The sequence below is a fragment of the Genypterus blacodes genome, unplaced genomic scaffold (genome assembly GCF_046128005.1).
Source record: "Genypterus blacodes isolate CSIRO-AG114 ecotype Tasmania unplaced genomic scaffold, CSIRO-AGI_Gbla_v1 ptg000037l_1, whole genome shotgun sequence".
Taxonomy (NCBI): domain Eukaryota; kingdom Metazoa; phylum Chordata; class Actinopteri; order Ophidiiformes; family Ophidiidae; genus Genypterus; species Genypterus blacodes.
This window is the reverse complement of record NW_027466850.1, coordinates 4,081,229-4,094,602: the sequence shown is the minus strand read 5'-3', so window position 1 is coordinate 4,094,602 and position 13,374 is coordinate 4,081,229. Positions and strand designations below refer to the sequence as shown.

The following is a 13,374-nucleotide window of genomic DNA, read 5'->3' as shown; positions in this document are numbered from 1 at the left end:
TCTCTCTCTCTTACTTTGCAGACTCGAGCCACGCGGCTGTACACCTTCTTGTCCCACTGTCCAGCCTCCACTGCTCTCTCCTTGAAGAAGAAGTAGACCTTGTCGTCGTCAGGGCTGCGAGTGTCGGGGATGGAGAAGGAGCTCACAAACTCCGGCTCTGTGAGGGAGAACGGACACGGTGTTAACGGGCTGAGCGTGTGGGGAAAGAGGACGGACGGACAGACGCACTTCTGAACCGTGCGATAGACAGAGCGCCTCACCGTTGAGCCAGTTGTGGTCGTAGGCCTCCGTCCGGATGTAATGCTGACTGTTCCCCTGAATGGAGGAACGGAAGATCGCAGCATTGGCACCCATGAAATCCACTGAGGTGCCAGCACACAGCTCCCCATCTAGAGAGAGAGAGCGAGAGAGAGAGAGAGAGAGAGAGAGAGAGAGAGAGAGTGAGAGTGAGAGGGGGAGAGAGACAGTGAGAGTGAGAGAGAGTGAGATAGAGAGAGAGAGTAAGAGTAAGAGTAAGAGTAAGAGAAAGGGAGAGAGAGAGTGAGAGAGGGTGAGAGTGAGAGAGAGAGAGAGAGAGAGAGAGTAAGAGCAAGAGTACGGGAGAGAGAGAGTAAGAGCAAGAGTACGGGAGAGAGAGAGTAAGTGAGTGAGTGAGTGAGCGAGTGTAAAAGAGAGAGAGAGAGAGAGAGAAAGAGAGAGAGTGACGGCTCAGCTACATTCAGATGACTGTACACACAGAACAACTTTGTATTAAATACAGCAGCTCATAGAACTACAGTTTGTTTGGCCTCATAACACAAAGACGTCCAATAACAGAATCTCTCGTTTTTATTTTGGCAATTTCTTACCCATTTCATATCTCAGTGTTGGTTACATCATTATACGTCCTAACAGTAAAGGCGGCTGGAAAAGCAATAACTGGCTGAGCTGAATGGCTCTTAGGGTTGAATTTCTGCTTTTAATAATCCAGACTTCTCTCTGTGGCAGAGGTTAACCCATTCATCTTTGTATAAAACTGTTTAACTTGATTTATGTCCACTGATGTAAACTGCTTAACTTTCTCTCTGACAAAGATGTTCATATTTAATTAGGTCTGTATCCCAGCACACAGCCCACACAGCCCCATAACACAGCCCGCACAGCCCTGAGGACAGCTACAGCCGCACCACTCCCAGGCCTCCATTATTCATTACGCACATTCACTCAAACAGCTTTATGAAATTATACTTTGGTTACTTTGTTACGGCACAACAGCAACTCAGTTTGAAAACATCTTTTTTTTTTTTACATTATTGTTATTCAGTTACAAAATCCAGTATGTGAAGATCTAAACCCCCCCTGGATCCTCTTTATTCATATATAATGAGACAAAGAAGTCATAACAAAGGACACAAGTGTTTATCTGTCAAGCATTGATTTGTCTGTTTATTAAGGACATCCAGAAAAGTGAAGTCAAAAGCTCAATTGTTTCGTTATGAAACAGAAACATGTCTGAACTGAATGTGATGCAGTGTTGCTGTTACGGTCCACAGATCCTTCTGGATCATCTCAGCATACGTCCTTATACTCTGTGGTCTGGGTGGATTCAGCTCCAAACCCTCCTGATCTGCTTCTCATGAGATTTAGAAACCTTGTTAGGTTGAACACTTTGCTCTTTCTATAAGGCTCCGATTGTGACGGATGTATTTTATGTTCTGTGTGTCAGACGGGGTAACAGCTGACGTTAGCGTGTGATATAACTGGAGCATTGTGAGCCCAGACCACACAGGCCTCGGCCCGAATGACGGATCGGCTCCAAGGAACGACAGTGGAGGGATTGTAACACTGTGGCACGGTAGTGTCGCCAGAATGTGAATATGACTGTTAGATAGAGACAGAAAATAAAAGAATGAATGGGTTCACAATCTGGCTCTGTGTGTGTGTGAGTGTGTGTGTGTGTGTGTGTGTGTGTGTGTAGAGACATACCAGTCAGCCTCGCAGTGAAAGGCTCTCTGGGACTGAAGGGACACTTTCCTCTTCCTGATTCCACCGCATGAGACAACGTGAACACAGGCTCCTACCAGGGAGAGAGACAGAGAGCGGAATGGAGAGAGTGAGAGGGAGAGTGTGAGAGGGAGAGAGTGAGGGGGAGAGAGAGAGAGGGGGAGGGGGAGAGGGAGAGGGAGAGATTAAGAGGGAGAGTGACGGAGAAAGAGTGAGAGGGAGAGAGAAAGAAAGAGAGAGGTGAGTGAGTGAGTGAGTGAGTGAGTGAGTGAGTGAGTAAGTGATCTCTACCTCTGTGTTGTGTCCTAAGTGAAGGTAGGTGCACTGTGGATGAAAGGCTCCGGTGCCACAGGCGTACACATGAGTCTTATTGAAGGGCTGCAGCAGACGCACAAAGTTGGCACAGTCGGTCTGGGAGAGAAACAGGAGGAATTCATGTTATTGGCTTTGTTCTGGATTTGATTTGTTGCAATGTAACATAGACTAGAAGGAAAGAACAACAGAATAACAATGCTCATAACAAACATGAGCATTTAGTCTTGTGTTGTTATGTTGTTGAGGTAGGAACATGACTGTAGATGACGTGTGTGAGGGTTCCATACCTCCAGGCTCTTCCCTGCCAGCCTGCAGTGCTCCACATGCTCCTTAGCAGCAGGCCAGTAGATCTGAATGAGACAGAGACACACAAACTCTCTCAGAAACACATTTTAGCACTGCACCGGTTCAGTTTTTAACCGACATCAGTGCCAACAAGCATCAGCATCAAAGATCCAGACAGGACAGACAGGTCTCCATCAGCGGTGCGTCTCTGCGTCTCACCGTCCGCGTGGGCCGATCCAGTCTGTCAGGGCTCAGCAGGTAGATGTGATCTTTCCCCCCGACCAGCAGCCAGCCTTGATCCTCGTCCAGCAGCAGGGTCTGATAGCCCCCACTGACCCCCCCCTGCCAGAACACAGCCGAGCCGTTCCTCAGGTCTGAGGGGGGAGAGAGAGAGGGAGAGAGAGAGAGAGAGAGAGAGAGAGAGAGAGAGAGAGAGAGAGAGAGAGAGAGAGAGAGAGAGAGAGAGAGAGAGAGAGAGAGAGAGAGAGAGAGAGAGAGTGATGGTCATAACATGAACAGATCAAAACCCAATGCTGCTCACTGATTGTATGACTATAGTGCTTCTCTCTCTCTCTCCCTCTCTCTCTCACACACACAGCCACACACACACACACACACACACACAGAGCAGCAGCAGTTCATCAGCGGGGCTCCGGCTCTTTGGCTTTGCTCTCTGGGGAGTCGGTACTAAAGCAGGCAGAAAACGACCTGAACAAGCAGAGCAAATGAACCCTGAAGCTCGGCCTCGGCCCCTCGGCCCCTCGGCCCCTCGCTCAGCACGCTGCACGCTCTGCTCTGGAACACCATCAGTCTGCCGGGCTGTAAATGATAAAAGGAACCAGGCAACACACGCACGTTCCATTTAAAAAGATATACGACTTCTGATTTAATACTCTGTGGATTGGACTAATAACTTAAACACTCGGGTGCCAAAGAGTTTCAGCTTCTCAGATGGTTTCATTTTTTAGATTGAATTTTAGAGCTGAACTTGAAACACTAACCAAACCATTTCTTTCCTCACTTCTGCCCCTGACTGAGCATGAGTAATTGAATATGTATGATGTCGTTGTGTGTCCTCTGCTGCACAATAATCACCTGGAAGAGGAAAGGAAATGAACCATAAGATGCTACAAGGCCGCCAACACGCAACACGGGCCTGCCTGGACCGCACACGTGAGTCTGCACCGTGCATAGCCAGACGTGTGTGTACTGACCCAGACGTGTGTGTAGAGACCCAGACGTGTGCGTAGAGACCCAGACGTGTGTGTAGAGACGACGCTGTGGCTAAACAGACGATTGTGAATGCAGCAGTGAACATTCATCACATGTCAGCACCGTGAAAACACATGGAAGTGGAAATCAATCACTGCCACTGACAGTCACACTGCGTCCATCAAGGGTTAATGGGAACTCCAGAGTTTCTAAACTTCCAGGCCAGGAACCGGGACGAGAGCAGGGATGAAACGCACAACTATGTCCAGTCACAACGACTTGAAAGGAAGGAAATGAAAACCGATGAGCCTGAGGACAAAAGCAGCGTCCATGTTTGTTATTCTCCCTGCAGTTGCCTCCTGGACTTCTCCACCGCTGCTTTGACTGAGGCGAGGCTGTGTGTGTGTGTGTGTGTGTGTGTGTGTGTGTGTGTGTGTGTGTGTGTGTGTGTGTGTGTGTGTGTGTGTGTGTGTGTGTGTGTGTGGATACAGTTCATCTTAAAGAACTATATGTTGCTTTTGCTTCCAGTCCAGTCTGTAGCTGATGATAATTGCTTCTGATTGGTCGGCGGTGATCTGGCTGATCTGGTGATCTGTCACTGCTGTCACGACCTCTACTCATCTTTGATTAGAACACATGATTAAGTCCTGCATCTGGTCTTTGTGTATCTGAAAGAATTCTTCATGTGTGTGTGTGTGAGGTCAGGATTAGTGAAGGTCAGAGGTCAGCGGTTGAAGCGGATGTGATTACAGGTCAGTGGGTCGGTGGAGAGAACCTTACCTCCTTGGCCACCCGTGAGTTTGCAGTGGGACTTCTTTCCATTAAAGGAGAGAGGGGAAGGCACGCAGACATTCATACCTCTGCCAGGGCCGCACAGTCCTCTACATTTGTTATTGTGATGGAATAATTTTGAATAACTTTAAATTTGAATTGTAGTCTTCATCTGAATCTGCAGGTAAATAAGCAATCATGAACCTGACATGGACACACACACACACACGTGATGTAGAGTTCATGCTGTGACCTCTGACGCTTAGACTCAGCCTCTGGTATCAGACTGAGTCACTTCAGTTCCATCAGCGAAATGATTTAGTATTATAGTCTGAAATGCAAAGTGAGTGAGTGAGTGAGTGTTTGTGTGTGTGTGTGTGTTGTGTGTAATCAGAGGGTAATAGTAAACATTTGTTAGGTCTCTGGTAGTTGGGTGCGTGCCGAACACCTGCATAGCATACTGTACAGCCTGCATTCCAATTTGTGTGTGTATTGGTTTGTGTGAGTGCATGGGAGGGAGGGAGGGAGGGGGTGGGGCATTAGTGTGTGTGATTAATTGTTTCCAGTGATGAAGCTTGATTGCCTGCAATCAAGGCGGTGATCAAAACAGAATTTTCTTCAACCAAATGGTTCCTGTGTGTGTAAGTGTGTTAGTGTGTATGTATGTAAGTGTGTAAGTGTGTATGTGTGTAAGTGTGTATGTGTGTAAGTGTGTATGTGTGTAAGTGTGTATGTGTGTAAGTGTGTAAGTGTGTATGTGTGTAAGTGTGTATGTGTGTAAAAGTGTTTTCTATGACGCCAGTGAGTGTAGGATGGAGGCAGGATGTGTTTGAGTCTGGGATCTTTACTTTCTGTCCCTTTCATGTGGTTTTTGGTTCATTTATATTCTAAGACATTTACATGAACCATAAATATAATCTGCACTTTCAATTGGAGAAGAAATAAACATTTGGTTTGTTTCAACTTTGTTTCTGCAACTGAAATGAAAAACAAACTTCTCTCTCTGTCTCTCCACACATTTCCATCCTCTGGTCTGTGATGCTGTCATTATTTGCAGCTCCTTGTTTGCTTGGACTTCTCTGTTATGTCTGCGGGATATTTTTAGAAAGTTACACACAGACGACACACAGGCCAGTTACTGTTTTTCCAACGTTTTGGACGCAATCTAGACACACTGATGTGGTTCAGTGACTCATCCTGAAACTCCTCGGCCTGACAAAATGACCTGAGGGAGGCCGACTGTAAGCACACTGAGCTAGATTACATCTTCAGCTTCACTGCCAGGCCCTCCTCTTCCTCAGGTCACACGTGTGGCTCTCTCTCCCCCCCCCCCCCCCTCTTTCTTTCTCATCTCTCACTTTGAGCTTTCACACATCATAAAACTCAAATATATACAAATGTGTTTCTCCATATTTGGCTGTTTATGGTCTCACTCTCTCTCTCTCCCACACACACACACACACACATACACATCTCTGGGTCCAGGACACCGCCACTCCAAGACACACACACACACACACACACACACACACACACACACACACACACACACACACACACACACACACACACACACACACACACACACACACACACACACACACACACACACACACACACACACACACACACACACACACACACACACAGGATCAAGTGGGTTGACATGCAGAGTTGATGGATGAGGCCCAACGTGTGATGAGATTCACATGACACCATGACTGACAGGGACCTCAACCATGCGTGGTTGTGTGTGTGCGTGTGTGTGTGTGTGTAATCACAGGCAGATAGAAATACCTCAGTGAGATAAGAGCTGACAGGATTCCTCACCTGTCAGAGCGTCCCGTCTGCTCTGCCTCATACAGGTCTGATTAGCACAGCCAGACACTTGGTATAAAACACCACATTACCTCAGCACGCACACACACTCACACACACCCTCTGACACTCACCCGAGATGTAATACAGGTGGAGAGCGTGTGTGTGTGTGTGTGTGTGTGACCTGGGTGATGTTTCTCACGCTATGAAGCAAACATCTGGTGATTTAACGACGGACAGAAACGACAACATTAGTGAAGTAACGAGGTCATTTGGGCAACTTTGCTTCTAAAAGAGCCACATTCTACCAAACTTAAAGGAACAGATGAAGTAATTGTTACTGTATCTGCCGGAAGTTACAGAGAAACTTGTTTAGGCCTTAGCTGCTTTATAAAGAAAGGTCCTCAAAGCGCCCGGCAGCCTAATGTCAGACTCTGATCCTCTGATATTCTCCTAATGACATCCTGTATTTATTTCTGTGCTTTGTTGACTTTCAATCATCTCCATCCTCACAATCAGCCCTGTGCTCGTGGGGCACTGGGGTACAGGCGTTGGGTTTGAGTGTGTAGCTGACCCCACAACACACACAGACGCTGAGCACACACACACGTCCTCCCGCTCGTCACCGTGTCTGAATGTGTGTGATCGGGATCCAATTCAAGGAGCGACAGACACCAACAAAGCTTTCGGGACAGTTCAGGAAGTACAGGTGAGTCTGTCTGACTGCTCTGATACAAACACCTGCTCATATAAGGAGAGTCTCATCATGCCAAAGGGGTCAAATGAGGTCAAATGCAACAGATGGTTTGTTTTCTCAGAGGGTTTGGATGAGGCAGCAGCCATGGTCTCTGCAGCTGATCTCCACACCGTGATGACACTGGAGCACATGTGGAGCTGCTGAGTTATTGTCACCAGGATTCTGACCTTATACACGCCTCCCCCCAGAGGAAAAGGCTTTGTTTGCTCTTTTCTACACACACACACACACACACACACACACACACACAGTTGCAGCACACATTTTAAATGGTCGACCTCCTATCGTGATTAAATGAGAAACACATTCAAACTCTAGCAAGAGTGGAACAGCTGTCTCTGTCTTTGACATCTGAGAGAACCTCTTAGATAGAAGATGCGTCCCGTTCATAGTTTCACCTTTATTCTGGGGTTTAGTTCCTCTTAAATCTATCAACACGCTGCCCACTGCACATGAGCTTTACAGTGATGGAATACAGAAGGACCTGCCTGTCACCTGTGTGTGTGTGTGTGTGTGTCTGACAGGTTCAGTAATGAGATCAAAGATGCAGCAGGAAAGCGGCCGCTGGAGTTTTTTCGTATTCCGTATTATTACAGTAAATAGCTGCAGGATGTTTCTGTTGCCATCTGGCTCTGATTACATCACCCAGTAAGGTTCTGCTTATGTGTGTGTGCTGTTAAAGGTCCTTTCCACAAACAAAAAGTCATCTTCTTGATTTTCTGACCTACTGAGTGTGGATTTAAGTTTGACCAAAGCTGTGATGGCTCTCAGAGAGGAAAAACAAGTGAAGGGTACAAAAGCCACAAGGGACAATTTAAAGCTTAGAATTTCATCTCTGAAGTTAAAGTCAGCAGTTTAAGGAGAGCCACACTCTGGTGACTGCTATGTTAAAGTATAGATGCATGAATATGATAACAGAACTGAATAGAACGTAAGAGAATAATGGAGGTGGAGTTCCTCTCTGCTGGACAATCTGTGGCTCTCAGATGTCCCCGGCCCTGAAACTCTATAAAACACAACTTCAAATTGAATTCAGAGTGAGTAAAGTGTTTTTTACTAGCTTCCCTCTGTGGCTGATGCATTAGGATACGTGTGTCACCAATTTGAGGAAAGGCACGTGAGCCAGCCTGGTTCCATTAGCGGCTCCACTTAAGTGGTGATGAGCGTCTCCAGTGAGGTTAACTGAGCTCTTTGTCTCTGTCCTGCACATGCATATCAAGACACAAACATACACATCCAAGCACACAATGCATTTAGCGGATGTCACATGTGGCTCCACCTAAGGTTTCAACCAATTACTGCCACTTTAAGATGAGAACAATGTCTCAGTATGAACTTCTGCATGTCCCAACGTCAACAACTCCATTAAAACTTCACCAAAGCGATAACAGGCAAAGCTCTGGTGAATTGTAACGGTTCAGGGAAAGAGGAAGTAATGTTAGAACAGAAACCCCCTCAAGTTGCAAAACACGATGGAATGGAATTTTATTTTGAAACAATTGTGCAATCCTATGATTAAGAAAGGACAGCATGGAGTCCCACACACACCCACACAGCTGGATTTCAAATGTCAAATCAATTGTGCTGGAATGGTTTTGGCCGGACTGCTTCTTCTGATCCTCCCTTCAGGTTATTAATGAGGATTCCTGTCCCCGGTGGCTGTGAGGAAACTCCTGCTGCTCCTGAGGGACGAGCCACCATCCAATCAGCTCTCAACAGGAGCTATGTGTGAGTGTTGAGACTCGTCAGCGTCTTGGTCAAGGACGCTTCAACAGAATCCCAGTAAGGGACGACCCCCGCTTAGAGTCAAGGCTAGTGTGTCTAACATTAGGGCCACCCTGCCGCACAATCAGTGAGGTATGTCTAAGCCGGCCTCATCAATGCCTTTACCTCACAGGTCCAGGGCTGTGGTGAAACCTGAGGAGCCCCCCCGGCCCCCCCTGGCCCCCCCAAGGTCGCCTCCTCTGTGCTGTTCTCCCAGTAATAAGAGTGAGAGATCTAGTTACACATAATTCTTGTTGTGGTCTGAAACTGAATTCTCCTGTTTGTTATTCTAGTGACTTCAGGTAGCGATGTCTCTCTTCTCCTCCTGCATGTTATTTGACAGAGCTGTCAGGACGCATCCGGGCACGTTTCCCCTTAAACGGCCTCACAGAGGAGCGACCCTGACTGAAGCACGCCTCACGTCTGAAGGTGCACCGACTCAAACCTTATTGACCGGTGAGTTAAAGTATAATCTCACTGTAGCTGCTGCTCCGGTTTCATCCTGCTCACTGTGGAAATAAGGTTTGCCTGAGTGAAGCTCGCCGCCGGCTCTCTCGCTCTCTGCCCGGCTCGTGTTCCAGCTAGTCTAAACACTTCCTGCCCCGGCTGCCGCAGGTTGTTTGTTATTCATCCAGTAGCCGGCTGCTAGGCGACACAAGGACAACGTCAAGGACATCGACCAGATAAGGTCAATGAGACGTAAAGGTCAAAGGAGAATAAGTGACGCTCCAGCACATTTGCTACCTTGAGGGTCTTCAAACCTGCTGACCCTCTTTCCTTCGCTCCACTGCCTCTGACCTTCATCCTTCCTTCAGTCGTCACCTTCCTCTCATCCCAGCTCAGTGAAAGCACAGGCATCTGAATTAAAGGAGAGTTCTAGATCTCTTCTTCTCCTTCTACTTCATCATCTCCTTCCATCCGTTTCCTGCTTTGTTTCCTGCTAACGTACCACTTTGTTCTTCCTGGATCATTGAAATCTCAAAGTGAACATTCCTCCCTCTGATCTCCCCTCACACTCTCTCACTCTATCCCTCTTCTCTCTTCACCTCACGTTTGTTCAAACCCCTCTGAGCTCTGATCTAAGAGAGGTGGAGAACAGGAAACAAAGGAAGTAAATGCGTCTTTCCTCACTCTGCACGGACCTCTTCACATCTTTTCACCTTTTTCACATATTTCATCTCTTCTGTTGAGAACCTGCTAGCATCACACAAGAGGAGAGACAAAGACTTTCCCCTGTTTTTATGCTTCCACTTTACTTTCAAATGAGTTGGGATGAAGAGACCCAGATGAATGGGACCAGAAATGAGTGTTTACAGTCGTGGACACACACACACACACACACACACACACACACACACACACACACACACACACACAGGACCACACAGACTGATGGAGGGAGCGGCTCAATTATATTAAAGAGGACAGAGATGAAAGACATTCACCAAAGGTACAAGAGTGGCCTGTAATCACTCACACACACACACACACACACACACACACACACACACACACACACACACACACACACACACACACACACACACACACACACACACACACACACACACACACACACACGCACACGCACACACACACACACACTGCATCCTGTACGTTTCTGTGTTCAGTGTTTCATAAGTTGAACAAAGCAAAGAATTTGTGTCTTAAGTGCAGCATCGTTATTTCCCCATTTCATCTCTTATAGTTCAAGTAATGATTCACTTGAGTGTTTTGTACCTTCAAGCATTGAGCAGAAAGACAGAAAGACAGAAGGACAGAGGGACAGACGGACAGAAGGACAGAAGGCCAGAGTGCTGCAGACGAGCAGATGCTTCATGTATGTGCTGCATTACACCACAATGTGTTCTGTATCTGGGAGAGAAGATAGATGAGGAGGAAGACAACAGAGGGGACAGAGACAATGACATCATCGCTCAACATGTCAGCGAGTCTCTCTCTCTGTCTCTCTGCCTCTCTCCATCTCTCTCTCTCTCTCTCTGCTTACCTTTCTCTCTCTCTGTCTCTCTGCGTGCCTCTCTCTCTCTCTGTCTCTCTGCCTCTCTCCATTTCTCTCTCTCTCTCTCTTGGATGCGAGACAGAAAAGAATGAACCAAGGCCAAGATTCCGTATAAACAATTGCTAAATGATTAGGAGGAGTGTGTGCTGAGTGTGTGTGAGTGTGTGTGTGTGTGTGTGTGTGTGTGTGTGTGTGTGTGTGTGTGTGTGTGTAAACTTCAGGTTCTCCCTCTATCCACAACACATGCAGGATTTTCACAGTAAAACATTTCTTTCAGGATGATCATAAATCTTAAAGCGTCTTTGATATTTGTCCAGCAGGACGTCAGCCTCACGTTCTACATCCTGTTGGTTTCTGCTCCACTCTGCGGCTCGATTCAGGCTTTTATTGCGAAGATAAATGAGTGGAGGGCTCGCGGTCTCTGCGTGGCTCGTAGCTTTAAATCACAGTTAAGGAGCTTCCCTTTGAACCTTGACACAGATAATTGCAGGCATTTAATATATCAACTTTCAGGAATTTGGAGGGGAAAATCGTGGAAACTGCCTGAAACAGATACAGAATGGAACTAAGTGGATATTATTTTCCTGGTCAGGTCACATTTATTTATCCTTAATTAAACCTGACAGACTGACTGATATCTGGAACGGGGACATGGAGTTATTGGCGACTACAGAAAATGCCTGGGCCAATTTAGATAAGTGAGATTTAATTACCAAACTCACATAGAGACACTTTTCTACTCTGACTGAACAAATGAGAGAATATGTTTTTAGTTAACAGCGACAAAACCTCTTCCCAAATTCTCTTACTATTCTGTATATTGCAGGAAAATAGAAATAGGAGTTCTAATGGTTCCACAGCAGAATCTTTAACAGACAGACGACGTAATAGACATGAAGAACAAGAGAAAATAAACTGAGGGGAGAAGTAAAGCGATATGATAACCGGAGACATGAAGCATGACGTAAACACGCGTCTGTGAGAGAGGCACACGGAGGCCAAAACCACCAGATCCTCAGTATGACAGAGGACGTGATGATCGGGACACAGATGAACATTCCTCTGCTATGAATATGTCCTCTGGTTTTGTGTCTTCCTTCACTTTGAGTAAACATGAAGTATGAGTTCAGCACAGAGCTCCACTGTGGAGCTCTGCCTGCTCTGAGTCACACTCCTGCAGCTCCTCAGTGCTGCTCTGCACTCACATCTAAACCCAAATCTTATAAACAAAGGAAACATACCTAATTTCACCTCAAATAAAATATATATATAAAATACTGCAAGTCCAACAACAAAAGAGTCGTTCCAAATCTCATCTGTCCATCATCATCATCATCTTCATCATCATGTGTTCATCTGTATGACAACACAGAGCTCCACTGTGGAGCTCTGCCTGCTCTGAGTCACACTCCTGCAGCTCCTCAGTGCTGCTCTGCACTCACATCTAAACCCAAATCTTATAAACAAAGGAAACATACCTAATTTCACCTCAAACACCTATTTTTTGATAATCTGCTCAATCCGCTCCAGACTAGAGGCTAAACGGGGCTGGAACCCGAACCTGCCGGTGGAGTGTTAGCAGATTACCTTGTGTGATCTGGATCGCTCATCATCAGAGCAGCTCCTCAGTCCCAGTGTGGGAATAAAGTTTTAAACATTAAACCTTAGGACGCGCTCTCCGTTTCGTGGCTTGGCAAGACGTTCTATGTTGAATTTGAGATTAGTCACATTGATTTCTAAGGGAGATCCTTCTTCCCTCCTCTCTGCTGTGGGAGCACAGAACTCTCACACTCACTGGCAGAGTCACCGCTGCTGGTTTCCTCTTACATATTCTGAAGACAAGAAGAAAAATGACTTTCACCTTTGCTTATTTTCATCCTGTACACATTGATTTAAGAACCATTAAATATTATTTTGTGGCAACGGTGCTGACCACTAAATATGTAACCAACATGGGCTTAGAACAAGAAGCCACTATTCTGCTCATTGCTGCCTGATGAATAGACCCATAATATTTGAATTTAACTAGAGAAACAGCAGACTTTGACATCAGCTTCATAAATAACCTCCAAACCTTCTTATCAACAAATCAATCTTTAAGACAACTCAAGCATAAACTATGAACCAACACGCACTTCAACTTAAACTATAGAAGCACAGCAGCTGAGTGTGTGTGTGTGTGTGTGTGTGTGTGTGATGGTGTTATAGTGGGAGCTTATTTAATAGCAAGAGTCTCTAACCTGCATCAATAAAAATGATGAATTACGCCCTCATAGACAATCATAACCAGAGAGGCTGAGAGGGCGAACTCAAGACAAACACAGCAGAGAAACACTGAACAGATTTGAGAGTGATTTATAAGAACAGGCCGGAGTGTCTGGTGCTGGTACACAGAAGGACTTTGTGCTGAACGAAACTACACCAAAGCCTCAATAAAGCCAACATTCTG

General features: G+C 46.2%; 1 protein-coding gene across 1 annotated transcript in view; it reads right to left on the bottom strand.

The window, feature by feature from the left end:
• LOC142996327 (semaphorin-3D) overlaps positions 1–13,374 on the bottom strand; it is a 55,513-nt gene that overhangs the window by 9,384 nt on the left and 32,755 nt on the right. Inside the window, exons 3-8 of the mRNA XM_076147294.1 lie at positions 2,803–2,957; positions 2,586–2,648; positions 2,275–2,394; positions 1,966–2,056; positions 261–389; positions 15–157 (exon numbers count right to left, since the gene is read on the bottom strand). Coding sequence (XP_076003409.1) covers positions 15–157; positions 261–389; positions 1,966–2,056; positions 2,275–2,394; positions 2,586–2,648; positions 2,803–2,957 — 701 coding nt within the window. The remainder of the gene's footprint in view (positions 1–14; positions 158–260; positions 390–1,965; positions 2,057–2,274; positions 2,395–2,585; positions 2,649–2,802; positions 2,958–13,374) is intronic.